At 33.8% G+C, this 16,849-nt stretch overlaps 2 protein-coding genes across 2 annotated transcripts; one reads left to right on the top strand and one right to left on the bottom strand.

Annotated features, from left to right (window-relative positions):
* Nucleotides 1–1,728: 1,728 nt before the first annotated feature.
* On the top strand, nucleotides 1,729–9,079 carry LOC117102072 (vascular endothelial growth factor receptor 1-like). Its single transcript, XM_033242289.1, has 6 exons — nucleotides 1,729–1,841; nucleotides 2,163–2,226; nucleotides 6,191–6,370; nucleotides 7,142–7,261; nucleotides 7,618–7,812; nucleotides 8,461–9,079. Exons 1-6 carry the CDS (start codon nucleotides 1,818–1,820, stop codon nucleotides 8,757–8,759), a joined length of 882 nt encoding a protein of 293 aa, XP_033098180.1. The 5' UTR covers nucleotides 1,729–1,817; the 3' UTR covers nucleotides 8,760–9,079.
* A 1,676-nt stretch (nucleotides 9,080–10,755) lies between these two features.
* Nucleotides 10,756–16,620, bottom strand: LOC117101973 (guanidinoacetate N-methyltransferase-like). Its single transcript, XM_033242116.1, has 4 exons — nucleotides 16,153–16,620; nucleotides 12,620–12,829; nucleotides 12,260–12,438; nucleotides 10,756–11,752 (listed from the first exon to the last, which is right to left on the bottom strand). The coding sequence occupies exons 1-4, from the start codon at nucleotides 16,340–16,342 to the stop codon at nucleotides 11,612–11,614; spliced, it is 720 nt and encodes a 239-aa protein (XP_033098007.1). The 5' UTR covers nucleotides 16,343–16,620; the 3' UTR covers nucleotides 10,756–11,611.
* Nucleotides 16,621–16,849: the final 229 nt, after the last annotated feature.

The following is a 16,849-nucleotide window of genomic DNA, read 5'->3' on the forward strand; positions in this document are numbered from 1 at the left end:
TAAGTCAATTCACAGTATTATAAATGATCTAATAACTAAAATATATACATATATGTATGTATAATTTTGAGGTGAGCTCAAGAAAATATTTTTCTTGGGTGAGTGCTTATTTGCAGGTACAATACTCCGTGTTCCATGATGCATTAATTTTTTTTTTTTTCACTTTGTTTGTTTTATATGATATGCAGTATGGAGAGTGCTATTGATACTCCCAAGGACAACCTCAGGACTTCGTTATTTTTTCATGTTGTAATGTTACCAGGATTTTTTCAGCATAAATAGTGTGTCGAAAAACATTCAGTATGGCTTTAATTTATTGTGTATATTTGTTATTCAGATTATGCTTATGAATATTCATTACCGGTATGTTTTCATTCAGCACTTATAAATATTGAAAAACAAACTTAATAAACACACAATATACAATGTTTCATTAAAATGTAGCCGGCCAAATCAAGCTCATTCAGTGGCGGATCCAGGAATTTGAAATGGAGGGGGCCCCAGAGAGGAGCTTTCACAGATGATCTATACTACCTCAGCCCTACCATGGTTGGGGCTGAGGTAGATAAGAAAATTTATGATTATGGCACCTCTAGATTGCACTCAAAATTTAAGTAGAATTTTCATTTTTTTCTCATTTTTTTTTTTCTGAAAAATTAAGGGAACTTCCCCCTCCCCTTGAATCCGCCACTGTCATTTATGAGAATTGTAAATTGAACGAGTTCAAATTACTTGAATACATTTTCGTTAAACTTTCTGAATGAAAGTTATAACATCAATAAATATCTTCTCGATCTACGTCGCAGTTGGCTACATATTTATTAAAATTACCTTGACAGACCTCTTATCTCAAGGAATATTTGTGCAGCTACAAATACTGTAAAATCTAAAAACCTACAATCAATCTAAATAAGAGTAACCATAAACAACAAAGCATCGAAACTTACGACACCTACCTTTAAAGGGCAATTTCACGGGTAAAACAGCTTTCAAATCGGTGACAATTACTATCGAAAAGGCATTTCATGAAGATTAAAAACCGCCACTAGACTACCAAAGGCCCCTATACAGCTGTACTGTACCTTCAAATATTGTCGACCAAATGAATCTACTTTAAACAGATTTAATTTGCAATAATAACGAACAATAGGCCTACAGTATGTACATAATTCGTTTTAATAGGTTATTTCCTTTTTTTTTTTTCGCATTTGTATATTTATTTAATCAAATCCTGTGCAGTCTGAATATTTTGTGTGCACTGTACATTTTGTAACAATTCTTAAATATGTATTTCATTTTTTCTTTCTTCCATCAATTTAAATATTCATAATTTAGTTTTGAATTAAATTCTACCTTATAGAAGATTGAAATAAAATTCTACTTTATTTGTTTGGTTTTAAATTTGTATTTCGATTATTCCATCTAGTCCTTTTAGTAGATGTATTATTAATTTTAGGTATGCATTGATTTAAGCATTACCATAAATAAATGAGTTGAAATTCAACTTGTAGCAGCACTGAATGGCTTAAATTAGGGTATTAAAGCTGGGAAAAAAACTTAGATGCGTTGTAATAATCATTACGATTCAGTTGATGTGGAACAGAAAATGATAAAGTAATCAACTTTCTCCATATTCTGCCTCATTACTCCGATCCACTGATTGACAATAAACGACGTCCGCACATAATATAATTCGTACGACTATAAATCCCATGGGTGTCATTCTGTAGCTCTTCTAAAATTAGGCAAAGAAGTAATAAAGCAAGGGAATACATGATGAGAGCAGGTCATTTTATATTTATCTTCAGCAACTTCGGATGGTACATTATATAAAGATGAAGGTAAGTAACTTCAACATAGTTGTTTTACCAATACATCAGTTCATAAACTGTTTATGCTGAAAATCGTCTGGCTCATAATGAAGTGATCTAGTTCATTATGCTTTGATGTGTTTTTTTACAGTTGTAAAACGACAGTTGAAAACATCATACAATCTAAATTACCTTAAACTAAAACAACATGCATTTGTTTTTCTTAAAAATCAGAATACGTTTAAAATACGCATGCAGTTGTAAGCAACACTCCGATGTTTAGTCCAATCTTCAGACCAGGGTACATATAATTTAACACTATGTTTATGATTATCTCACCTTTTGCTCCAGACATACGTTATGGTGCTTTTCATGAAGCTGGTGATTAAAGAAATCTTACTACCACATTCAGCATGTAAGTAAACCAAGTTCGATATAATTTAGGCATAACGATATTTAATGAATATGCGAATTTACTACCAATAATAATAGTAGTAGCAGTAGTAGTAACGATATTTACAAGGACATTGATGATAATAGATCATAAGAAAAAAGTAGCCCACTGTCAACGATGTATATTCATCTCCAATTCATTCAATGTAATGTTTTTTTTTTATTCCATACTGCATAATATTATGTTATAAAACATATAACATAATTGTCATATAATTTATGCTATACTTCATGATTTATTATTGTCTATTTTTCTAACATGTGAAGCATGAAATTGCATTCTTGATGCATAAACACGTCTGAGACACAATCATTTACTTCTAAAATACTTAAGTAAAACAAACGTCCTAATGAGCACGTCATTAATTAGTAGCACAAGCTGAGCATACGTAATTACACAAGTTTGAGTTGTGATCCGTAGGCCCACGGTATATCGGTATCTTTATTGTCTCCATTATTTATACATTTGCAGCCAAATGCTGCATTGCACGAATTTACTACGAATACGGTATCACAAAGCAATTAATTAACATTTTCTAAAAATATAACAAAGTCATACAAACATGAAAAGCTCAAACAGTTAAGAGAAGCCATCAAAACTACACAATCTGTAGGCTGATATGTGGATATAAAATATTATTTGAATGTGCTGCGTATGTGAATTAATGCGTAAATAAATACAAAATAGTCTGAAATTTACGATATCTTTCCGTCATAAACTTTTATCAACTTATGGAAACTGATAAGGTCTGCAACCGAGATATCTCGTTGATTCTTGATAAAGCATAAAAGTCCTTGAATAAAGTCTACGACAAAGAAAGACACCATTTGTTATTTAAGATACAAACTGGATTCACTAGCTTCAAATACATAAATCCTGGAATAGATACCAATTTACCTTCTGCCTTCTTATTCCATTAATTTAATTAGTTTTGTCTCTTCAGACCGTGTTAAAATTGGTCAATCGGGAATTATAATTTTTTAAATATTGCCATATCAGAAGTCAATTGTTTTACACTTTTTTATGTTATAATTGTTATTAGTTACTGCAAAGACTTCATTTGCATTATACTTATTAATATAATTATTATACTATAAAATATTATTACAATGTTATGTATACAATATAACAATTATATCAATAAAAAAATAATATAACAATAATAATAATAATCAAGCATTAAAAATTAATTAAACTTTTACCATTTTTAAAACGTTTTAAAAGATTTTAAATCATTTTTAAACTTACAATGTTTACATTTTTATTCAATGTACATTTGTTTTGAATTGTTCTCCATTTCATGCAATTTTTACGACATCTGTTTTTATCTTTCTATCAACTTTATGAAGTTTCCGTGAGTTGTATATTGATTTTGAAAGGATAAACGGAATGAATGAATGAATGTTGTGTTGTTGTGTTATATATTATTTTCATATCATACATAAAAAAAATCCGTTATTTATTATAGGCCCATCATTATTGCACAATCACATATCAATATGGTATGATAGTATATAACATCATAAAGTAACATATGTGGCCTACTTCAATTAATACCTAGACCTCTGAACCCAAATAACTCATTGGCCATCAATAATGAATAATGAATGCGACAAATCTGTAATTTCACTGTAGATTGAAGCGTATCAATTTTGCATGAAAGCTTGGTTGGTTCAGACCTTTGATTTGTGAACTTTCTTGTCAGTGCACATCGTTCCTGAACTAATGGGTCCCATGTGATCATATCTGATACTTTACAACCATTCTTATATCATTCATATCATCTTGGCTATTGCTATCCCACTGTCTGCAATATATGACTTTCTGGCTGAATGTTAACTCTGTAGCCTATAATGCGTCAGTCTGCAGTGGCGGATCCAGGAATTCGAAATAGAAGAGATCCGGGGTGGGAATTTGCGGATGGAGGGTCACAGACTATCTCAGCCTACCCTTGGGACTGAGCTACGTCAAAATGTTTTGCTATACACTATACGGTACCTCTAGAATTGTGAATATGTTCTTAGAAAATCACAGATTTTCCTTGTTATACAAAAACGCTTCACTCCGAGAAGAAATGGTGCTCATCAACTTAAAACATTATAATAATACTTTAACGTCTGCAAGTCTGTTTCTTTTTAAGACTTGCTCTGATACACTTGCTCACTCCATCATGAAGACCACTGAACACATCATTATCTACTTTTTTTTCCAGCAATCCTATAAATCTGCTTCTGTTAAACCTTTTATTAAGAAGCACAATCTAAACATAGATGATCTTAAACACCATCGTCCTATCTCAAATTTGTCCTTTGTTTTTAAGTGTATTGAGAAATATGTTGCCTTATATATTGATAACTACATCAATGAAAATAATCTTTATGAAGTAAATCAATCTGCATACAAATTGGTCATAGCACCGAAACTGCCCTAAACAAGTGACTTATGATATTCTTTCCTTTGTTGATTCTCGTAAAGCGATTGCTATTGTCCTCTAGACCTCTTTTCTGCTTTCGACACCGACCACTCTATTCTCCTAAATCGTTTGTCGATCCATTGGTTTCTTGGGTACAGTTCTCAACTATTCTCATCTTATCTTAAATTTCGTCAACAGGATGTTAATCCTCTCGGTTCTGTTCGTTTTTCCTAAACTGTTACAATGTGGTGTTCCACAGGGGTCCGTTCTTGGTCCTTTACCCTTTTCATTCTATATTTCCCATTCGTTCTCATCATATTCACTTCCATATTTATGTTGACCATATCCAGCTTTATTTTCCACTTGATCCTGTCACTGATTCGCAAACAAGTATCGACAAAATGCAAATTTGTATATCTGAAATATAAAGCTGGCTCTCCCAAAACATGCTTAAATTTAACCCCTCCAAAACTGAATACATTATTGTCTTCATTTTCCCGATTCATACTTCGCAGGCCAAATTTTCCCATATTTAAACTACGCAACTTTGAAATTAAACCATCATCTTCAGTTAAAAATTTAGGTGTTATTATGGATGAGACCCTTTCTACCAATTTGTAAATCCGCTAACTATTATCTCCGCAACTTACGCAAGATTCGTAAATACCTCCACCCGAATTCAACAGAAACACTTGTTCATGCCTTTATTTCCTCGAAACTTGATTAATGTAATTCACTTTTATTTGGCCTCCCTTCTTATTCAATTAAACGTTTACAAAGAATTCAAAATTCTGCTGCTCTCGTATGCACCCTCACTCCCAACACATCACCCCCATCCTGAAAAACATGCACTGGCTCCTATTCGGCAACGTATTATTTTAAAAATCCTTTTATTGTGTGTAAAGCTCTTCGATCTTCATACCTATGTCCCCAACTGCCGTCTCCGCTCAGAAATAAGTCTTCTCACTATCACCACCTTCAAATTAAAATCATACAGCCAACGAATCTTTGCTTTTTCTGCCTCATTTCTGTGGAACTGTGGAACGGCTTACCGTTGTCTGTCACAAACTCACCCTCCTTGGATTCATTTAAACTGAATTTAAAAACTCATCTATTTCAATCCATCTAGTCTACTCTGTTTCCACTTTCATATCTACATTGTATTTTTACTTTTATATTCATTACTCTACTACTTTACTCAATCCATGCGCTATGTATACTTTCGTACCTTTGATAATATATTTTGAAATTGGCGTATAACAAATGTTTGTTGTTTATTACTATTAGATGGCCAAAATGGCACCCACAATTTGCTTTTTCCCCCATTTTGTTTTTTTTTTGTTTTTTTTTTTTGTTATTAGTTTTGGGGGAAAATAGGTTGAGGTAGTGGTGCAGGTAACAGAGATCATAGGCCTAAAAAAAACAAACATAGTTACAACTGAAATTGGTATCATCGTTTGTTAGACTTTACATTTCAAGGATTTAATCATGTGCATTTCAATTCTGTTTCAGGTTTGGCGGGTGAAATGGGAATAATAATTGGTTCGAAATTCTTTACGTTATCTGATGATAATCCTTGTGCTACACGGCTACCGCCAAATTTGCGATATAACGGAGAAGAAATTATTCACTTATGCAAAAAGAATGAAAGGAACAAAGTCATGGAATCAGTTCCACTTCGTAATACAAATGGTTAGTTGTACTATTTTATGGTTTCTTAATGTTACCGGTACCGTAATGTTATACGGCACCAGATGGCCGAAATGGCACCCACAAATAATTTAAATGCAATTTGCTTTTTCCCCATGGGATTTTTTTTTTTTTTTTTTTTTATTAGTATACCGTATATTTTTTGGTAGAGATGCGGGCCGCCCGCCGATCTGTAGCCAATCGTTATATAAATTATTAGGTTATTAAATTATGAAACAATTATTTGCAATCTTTGTGATGCAAACGAAATAGAAGGCGAATATAATTTTCTTTAATTTACAACGTGCTTATAACAATCGAAAGAGAGTCTATCCTTAATTACGGTAATTCATCTGTATTATTAGATTCTTGGTTACAGGTTCACTTATCTAAGTTGCTTTACGTTGCTTTGAATATCAGAAAAGAAAAGGTCGTATCGAATAATATATATAGGACCCCAATGAAAATAAAAAATAAAAAAATGAATAAAAAAATAAATAAATTTTAGGTAATTTTTAAACATTGTATTACAATGTTTTTTACACTTTATTCAATGTACATTTTGTTTTAAATTGTTCTTAATTTTATACAATTTTTACTACTCTGTTTTTACATTTTTATCAAGTTTATAAAATTTCCGTGATTTGTATGTTGATTTTGTCCGAATGAATGAATACTGTATATTGATCATGGTGTTGTTTTATCTTGTTAAACTATTTTCGTTGCAATATGCGCAGTTCGTCGTATTATTAAATCATTTACCTTCTTTTACAGATGAGATTATTTGGGGAACAACTTTTCTAGAAGTGATGGTGGGACAGAATGCACTTCTGAAGTGCTTTGTTCAAAATCTTGCAAATGGTTCTAAAGTAATGTGGTATCGTAAAGAAAAGGGTAAATGTTTAACTTACTTCTTCTCACACAATTATTCGGTGTAAAGAATGGCCGTGGAACAACTGCTGTAGAATTATGCTTCTTATGTTAGTACTCTGACATAAACAACTATGTCATATTTAAAATGCTTCTCTATCAACTATGCCTATTACTCACTTCAAATCCAAACATTCTTAGGCCTATATAACATTTCTCATTCTCTTCTCAATAATCATATATGCCAACTGTGCGTTTAATTCACTCCCATAAGCCTAAACTGCAGTCACGTTCTGTGACTTATTATTATTATTTTTTCCCCCAAGTTATTGGATGTTATATATTTATAGTTTACTACTCGATATTTTGCTCTGTTCCAGTGCGGGTATTGTACATTACTAACAAAAAATCTGACGTCAACGATCACACCCGAATCCTAGTTAACAAGGAAAACGGAACCTTCAACTTACAAATTGTCAACGTAACTCAAGACGATGCAGGCACATATTTATGCCAGATACAACCTAAATTTGAAAATGCTTTCAATAATATTCAACCACAACTTAAGGTTTTAGGTACGTGCGCTTTTTCGTATTCAATATAGGCCAAACTGGAACCTTCTTCCTGCAATCGCAATAGGCTACGTAGCACATTTGCTCCGACATTCAGAGCATTTTCAGTACGGTATAAATATGTTCCACAAAAGACAATGTGGATAATTAACAATTTGATAATAAATGATCCCAAATTTATGCAAAAAATGTTTTTTTTACGGGAAAAATAAATTGCCCATCAACTATAACAATTATCTGATCGTTAACAGATGGTAGTATAATAATTAGAATTGTTTATTTCACCGGCAATAACTTGAATTTGCCTTTTCATAGGGTTGGGGTTGAGTTAGACTCAAACATTAATAGGGCCTATCATCACGAAAGTGTTGTTTAAACGAATAGACGTCCTCTGGATACAATATTCACCACAGTATGCTTAGATGTTACTTGCACAAAATCATAAAAATTATCACCTAATAATAATTAGGACCATGGTAATTGATCACCTGAAGAATCTATAGTAAGCTACGTCGCCACCACCCCTCCTCGATCTGCTCCTTTTAGGGGCGTTGAGGCGTACTCATCCAGATTCAACTGCTCACCATTCTGTAAAATTAAGCGTACTTTGCAAAAACAATATCAATTAAAATGCTTTTGTTTTTTTCCCAGTTCCATCAGATATTGTAAGAATTGAACCAAACGTTACACTTAACACGAATCCACAGAAAAGGTATTTCAACTTAAGTGAGAATGCTTTCCTTAATTGCATTACGGATGGTATACCAAAACCCAACATTACCTGGACTAGAAGTGATAAGTTGCTGAACAAAACAATTATTAATGGAAAACTACTTTTACCTAACATCCAAACGGAGGACAGTGGTATTTATATTTGTGATGCTATGAATATGGTGAACGGACACATTCACACAGACAGGAAACATGTACAGGTTATAATTAAATATTAGTAAACAAATTAAATTGATTAGCAAAGAGTTATGACGAAGTTTATTTTTATGTTAGCAGACTCACTTTGTTGCATTCAGAGGAATAATCTGATGTGTCATGAGTAAACTGCGCCCATGGTAGGCTTCTTGTAGCCCAGTCCAGCTGAGTAGGCCTACTTTTTTCCAGCACTCCAGAGAATATAGATAGGCCTTACACATGAATACGTGAGCTCGAAATATCAAAATATTAAAATGTGCACCTCCACTAATCTGAAGGTGGCATAACTGTACTACAAACATTTTAAATTGGATAATTATGCATATATTTGTATTTGTTTACACACACACACACACATATAGATGTGTATAAGAGACAGGTATTAATAACTCAAAATTGATTTTAGGGACGAGTGACTGGTTTGGCTTGTCTTTGCCACAAATATTGTATAAAAACTGGTTTAAATATCATTTATTTATTCGAGTGCAATGTTAATGACCAAATATTCTTTTTTTAAATATTGAGCTTTCTAATGGATGCACAAGGTAGAATACTATTAATACATGTTACCAACTTAAAAATCAGGGTGCAGGCTGTCTGGGTAGATTAGAATCATATATCAAAATACACAAAACAAGAAATCTCCCTGGATAATGGTCAAAATTGACAAGATTTTATTTATACAAAGTAACACATGCACTAGGCATCCAATGCTCATTATAAGGATGGAACAAAATAAGTCTGGTTTGATGTTAAGTTTATTGCTCAAAAGGTGTCAAAATATAAATTTGAATGATTTTTTTTTTCTTATTTTGTGACTACTGTACTGTAGTTGTTTTGATACATTAAAAAAAATGTCCCCTTAATAGGGGTGAAATTGTATTGATTTGACCATTTTACACACTCAAAAAATGTCCCCGTCCCCTTAATATGGGTTGCCTGCAGTGTTAAAAAATATATTGCCACTCATTTGACAGAAGAGTAGCCCCTTAATAGGAGCGTCCCATGAATAGGGGTGCACCAAAAGGTGGGGTTCTACTGTATAATGAAATTTCGGGCAAAATTTGCATTGTTCAGAGTAATTAAGTGATGGAAACTCCAGAAGAGTTGAAAAAATGTTGGTCATTTCTTTCAAACCTACAGTGTAGTGGGTTACTTCACAGAAACCATAACTTGCAAATCCAGAAGAAAGATTGTTTTATTTTTGTTTTGTGAAAAATTTCAAATGAACCAATTTTGTTGAGTGAAAATTAAATTAATATAAATATACATACAAGTCTCCTTTCAATTACAGACCACCTCCAAATAAAAACCAATTTTCTGTGGTCCCTAATTAACATATATTTTGCTAAAGCCAAAGAAACCCTGGTCCAAAAAGTGGTCTTTAATTGGAGGGAGACCTGTACAGTATAACAGATATATAACTAATATTATTCTGATCTACAAAAGATCTCCAAAAATACTTATCTAATTAATCTGAGGGCACATAGAAAAAATTGTTAGATTATCACTCCCGTCCGCGTAAAAAATTTGGGAAATATTGATGCGGAAATAAAAAATCATTTATCATTTTTATTATCATTTACCGGTATTTCAACAGCATAACAAAATCCTGAAAATAAATTTTCTTTAAAAAACAACAAAATTTAAACCAGTTTTTATACAATATTTGTGGCAAAGACAAGCCAAACCAGTCACTCGTCCCTAAAATCAATTTTGAGTTATTAATACAGTACTAAAGAGTACAATAAGAGCTATGAAATGGTAAAAAAAAATTATTGAAATCCTCCATTTCCTTATAAAGTTACAAGCATTTAAACATAGAGATGTTTAAAGAACAATATATGAGAAATCAGCCTTCAAAGTTTATGATTTCGGGCATTTCTCATACAGAAACTGTCATTAAATCCTTAAAAAGTGTTGTTTTAACATTGAAAATGGGGAAAATAACAGCATACAATGATGTATAGATATATAAAGGTTAGTTTAGTTTTGACATTCCAACACGATTTGCGACGAGTGACTGGTTTGGCTTGTTTTTGCCACATTTACAATATTCTTGCCAAATATAAACAGTCCCTCCCTTATAAAGAAAAAAAAAAGCAATATTCCATTGTTTTGATTACAAAAAAAAAAACGCCCGCCCTCATCACCTACTTAAAAAAAAGGGTGATAAACCTAATAATTTTTTCTATGTGCCCTAACCTAAACAAAGGCTACCCACTTGAAATATAGTTCAATATATAAAAAAATAAACAAATAATGAAATTTGTCTATATTTTTGCATGTTCAAAATGATTTTCAGCCTACAGTTGGCTAACATACGGTAAGCATGCTGTGCATAAATTGTGAGACAACAGCTTCGAAAAACATGCTAGTTCCCTTATGAATTATAGATTAAAATCTGCCACAATAAACCTATGTTCCAACTATAAAAGCAAATAAACACTTAATATTGATAATTAATGTACATTTTCAGCAGCAAAATTGCAACATAAAAATTTATATTAACAATCTGGCTCAATATTGACCTTTTTTAACAATAATTTTCAGGGTAAAGCACATAAAACGAAAAATACTGTACTGATTATTCAGCCAGCAATTTATTAAATAACAGCAGTGTCCTAATATCAAAATTAAAATGATTTACTGGTAGACGAATAGCAAGAATTAATAACTTTTGAAGAACCCACAATATTGCAGGATTCCCTAACAACATTTAAGGAACATCATTCTAGGAACTGTTAACAACTTTTAGAAGATCCCATACAAATATTCCAGAAACCCTTAAAAACATTTCAAGATCCCTTATCAACATTCTAGAATCTCAACAATAAACATCATTCACAAACATATTCACTATGTTCTGTTCCATTTAGTCCTTTATAACAGATGGTGCTATCATAAATTTGTGAGAATAATATCTGCATTCAGGTGGTGGTTGCATCGGTACCAGTTCAGTGGATATGTTGTCCTTTTTAAAGCCAGCCTCAAGCAAGTGAGGCACCTGCGTTTCCTGTAATAAAACAATACAAGCATGAAGACTGAAATCATTTTAATCTCATAAACTCACTTCCTAATGAAAGAATGAAATTGAATTTGAATTATGTTTTGCCCAACTTGGCGTGTAATCATGCTGTATTTATTTTCTCTCTAAGATAGTCAGAATCAACTCATACCACTTTCCTTTACAAAATCTAAAATCAGACTAAAGAATAAACATTGTTAAAATCAAGGACTACAAATGTTATTTTTTCAGATATAGCAAGGCTGTTGATGTGCCTGGTGAATAAATATTGAGAGGTAGATAATTCCAGAGAGTGGGATTTTAATAACAGCGTGCAGACTCATGGTCACATTTAAGAGGGCCTGATAACAGCTCTAATCAATGCAGGCTTAAAATTAAACAAGATATCAACCAACCTGTGATAGCCACTTTCAATTCCAAATCTAATATTTAAACAGGAAATTTAATATCCTTTACAAAAAGTTTTGAATCATGAAGGGCAAAAATTGTTCTTACCTCAAACATTTTCTGGTCGTCAGTGTATTTCGTTTTTAGTAGCTCACCCCAAGAAGTTAGATTACAGTATGTAAGAATTCCCCCAGGTTTCAGTAGTCGATATGCATGCTGTTTGATAAACTGAAACTGGTGTGTGTGCCAAGTGTTCTCCGATAAAGGGTACGTATCGTACAATATTCCTGAAATGTAAACACTCTTCAAAGATCAAGTATGTGTATGACTGAGGCATATCACCAAACAGAAATATACATCAAAAGTAGACATAGAAGTAAAAAGATATATAAATTATACACTGAGGTCATCACATTTTCTTGTTTAATTAATTATGAATAAGATAAATGAATACTGAGTGCACTGTACCATCAAATGTCCCATCTTCCAAGGTTGGTGCAACATCTTCCCACAGACCTTTTAGAGGTGTAATCTTGTTTGGTTGGTTCTTAGCCCAGTCTTGTAAGTTTTTGAACACGCCCTCATTACATTCAATGATCACATGTTCAGCTATGGAGTAACTTTCAATCCTTGTTGCGGCTATAGCGAGACCAAAGCCTATTTCAAGTACTCTACCACCTGCAGGCAGAGAATTAAACAGAATAACAAAGGTGGAAAATTAGGTTATTTGCTTGCAAACTTTACAAGGATTAGCTTGCACAATTTGCAAATTGTGCAAACGCTTCAATTTGTGCACAACAGCAAAAGCTTAGCCTCAACTATCTAGGCATAGGGCCAGGTTAGAAAGGACGGGGGTGGGGGCCCTACTTTTTAACCTGACAATTGTAAGCAAATACAAATGACATTGTTGTGATGAATAATCATAAGGGCATGTAGAAAAAATTGTTAGATTATCATCCAGCCCGCATCAAAAATTTGGGAAATATTGATGCGGGAATAAAAACAAAAACAATTTTTGCCTCATCAATTATTTCGAACAGCTTTAAAAAAACAAAGGCTGTGGATATATTTACGTCACTGTATACAGCTTATGAAATGATAAGTTTACTTCAATCGAATTGCGCATGTCCATAACCGACGACACACTGCAAAAATTTGTATCATCCTCATAACGCACTTCGGCCCTCACAATTTTTGGATCACCGACATCACGATGGGACCCGGAAGCCATTTTGATGATAATTCTAGGCTCCATTTTCATCGGAAATCGGCAAGCCAAGACCCCCAAAATCTAGCCTAGAATATAAATTCCCTGATAGGCCTAGTGCAGGAACAAACAGAGTTGTTTGTATACGAATCGGCAGAAACCTGTGGAATGCCCACAGTGCCTTCTGCGGTGACTTTTCGTTCAAATCAAATTGCATTTGGCTGCAACTTTATGTCATTTGGCGGCGGCTTTTCGTTCCTGGGAAATAGCATTTAGCTGCAACTTTATTATTACAAAATAACACACTTTTTTTTTTACAAGAACGCTACGGCTGAAATCTCTTAAAAATTAAAAACAAAATAAGAACAAATTGAGACTGAGGTAAAATGTCAAATGACGGTTTTATTTTTTTTTTACATAGAAAACCAACAAATCTATCTGTACCTTATTTGCAGTAGGTGTTACTATGTAATACCCTCTATAATACAGTAAAGTAATATACTGACTGTAAAATTATAATTTTTTATGTTTGAAAAGTGTACAAAAATAAGAACAAAATAAGAAAATTTTTAGCCTGAAATCGGCCCAAAAATAAAAACACTGAACCTGGGCAAAAGTTTGCTGGTTCTTATAACAAAAGTGTAAGCAAGCACAATGAATGATCATGTGTTGTGTTGTTGGAAAGCATAAGCTAATAATAATTAAAAGGCTAAACATAAGGGCACGATAAATTACTGTGGGAACAGGCAGCGGCGATTAAAATTAAAAACTAAGCATTACATTAAACAGATTAATTGTAGGTCTATAAATAATAAAAATAAATATATAAAATAAAAATATAGTAAATGGGACATAGGCAAATACAAGGCAAAAATAATAGTTTTAATAACAGTATTTAAGGCAGGAAGCTGCTGAAAATTTAAATGTTTTAATATTTCGTGTTCAAGTCAATAACGTCTACATAATGTGTTGAGCCCACAACTATATTATTAGTATTTAATTTACATGGTCATTCTTATTTAATGACTGGAAATTAATTAGAATACTGTAGGCCTATTTACATACAGTACTTTATCAATACGTGGACCTACAAAACCCATGACATGTAAAATAAAATGCTTTTTTAAAGGATTGTTATGGAATTTTCATGTATGAGGTTACATTTCAAACACTCCAAGAGTACTGGATGAGCCAAGGACACTGGACTTACAGCCTTTTAAACGTCACAGAATCATTGCTTTAGACCACAAATCCACTTATATCAGTGTTACAAGTAACATCAAAATATACTAATTATTATCATTATTCTTCAAATGTAGTAGAAAAGCACAAACACAAACAGAAGCAAAGATTAACAAAAAATATACAGCTAGGCGTTGGAAATTACCCGTTTTATCCTGTTGGATGGTCGTCAATTGATACAGGCCTATAGTCGCCGAATGAAGTAAGCTTAGGCCGCCGAATGCTAAAGTTGCCGAATGATGCATCTCCAAATGCTAGGGTCACCGCCGAATGAAAAAGTCGCTGTTGAATGCCAAATTTGCTAAATACAATGGGTCGCCGAATGGTAAATGCGCAGCCAAATGCTATTGCCAGGGGCGGATCCAGAGATGTCCAAAAAGAGGGATTAAAGGGTGCCGAAAGTTGGGGCGCTCGAGACAACACTGACCTAGGGCGTCTGGGGACATGCCACTTGAAATTTTTTGTGTTCTAGACGCTCGAAAATAACATTTAAGGCATTCTGAGTTATCATTTTTTTCTTTCTTTTTTACTTTTTTTACCTCCCAAAAGGGGGCTTGGCCGGCCCCCCAAATCCGCACCCCCCGCCTAAATCCGCCCCTGACAGCCAACGCTGAAGGCAGTGTGGGGCGTTCCATAATGGCAGACACCACCTAGGCAGTAGACTTCAGCGGTTGTGTAACCAACAAAAATAAGATACAGTTTCAAGGTCGGGGATTCAATCCCTCGCTGTACAGTACATTTTCCTTGTGTCCTTGAGCAAGGCATTTTATCTGAATTGCTTCTTTCCACCCAGGTGTATGAATGGGTACATGGTGGGGTTGTCTACTCCTGTGAGCAGCAACACTAAAGCATGTGGACCCGGATAAAGAAGCACTTTGTATCTAGAAAGAAAAGGTGCTGCATAAATGATATAAATATAAAATAATCATAAAAAAATATTACCAATATTATTTCACGATGCAATGTTAACGACCAAATATTCCTTTTTTTCGATATTAAGCTTTCTATTGGATGAATGTAGCATGAATAGAGTAACACCTTAGAATTAAGGGTGTATGTTATTAGTATGGATTAGGATCCTATATGAAAATAAAGGAAACAAAATCACCATGGTTAAGGGTCAAAATTGACAAGATTGGTTTTTATGAAGTAAGCAGTAGGCCTACCCTGACGTATAGGATTCAGGGGAGAAGATTCTGGTGTATTTTCAAAAAATATTAAAATATAAAGTTGAATGAATTTTTTTACTCTGACACTGCATTGTTGTGAAACAACGATAAAAAAATTAAATGTCCCCTTAAAACACAGGGGTTATTTGATAACTTGGCACCCACAGAAAGTGGCCCCTGCCCTTGGCACCCACAGAAAAACAATATTCTATTGTTCCAATGAAAAACAAAAACAAAAACAAAAAAAAACGCCCATTTTATCTTTTTTTTTTTAAGAGATAGGCCTAGGCCTAGGAGGGGCCAGCCTAGGCTAGCCTAGGCCTAGGCCTATTATTGTGCCCTAAACATTTTTTTAAAGAACACATTCCGCTTAGAATACCCACCTTTAGAACTGGCAATGTCGGCTAATTTGTGCATAAAATCTGTCTCCCATCGCTCCATTACAGGCTTACCCATGATTTCGAGGTGAGTGTTCCCACTTCCGCTGAAGCATGCCATAGCTTCTGACCATGCGGGTTTACAGTTTTCTCCGTCGGCGAAGATCGCCTTATTTGCTTTAACTGCTGCACTCATTTTAAATTCTAGGCCTAGCAAACAATCAATGACCGATATCACCTCCCTGGCGATATTACAAATTCATCCGATATTGGCTATAGATAGGTGACTTATGGCCGAAGCACTTATTCCAAATAATATGATTAGTAGTAGGTTTGTACACCAGTAGCTGTCTGTAGACCAGTAGCTGTTTGTAGAAAAGCTAAATAACTGCCACACTTTGAAGACCTTCTTCACTTTAAACGAATCAACGATAAGCTGAATATCGTATAGCGCGCCGCACCGCTCTACAGCGCCGCCTAGCGGCGCTACGACATCGCGACGGCTAAGGAACTCTAGCGACGGCGGCGGGGCGGGGTACGACGACACGGTGAGTTGCCCAACAACAAAGAGGGCGGACTTCTTCTGTCTTTTTCATGACATGGGAGGTATATTTGGTATACCAAAACGGACTTCGGTCATGTTCCATATTTATATTCATAGATTCTTCTCATATAAAATATATGAATTCCCATTGAATGAAAA

Source organism: Anneissia japonica, unplaced genomic scaffold (genome assembly GCF_011630105.1).
Source record: "Anneissia japonica isolate Jap-2015-1 unplaced genomic scaffold, ASM1163010v1 scaffold997_len2565447_cov190, whole genome shotgun sequence".
Classification (NCBI taxonomy): Eukaryota; Metazoa; Echinodermata; class Crinoidea; order Comatulida; family Comatulidae; genus Anneissia; species Anneissia japonica.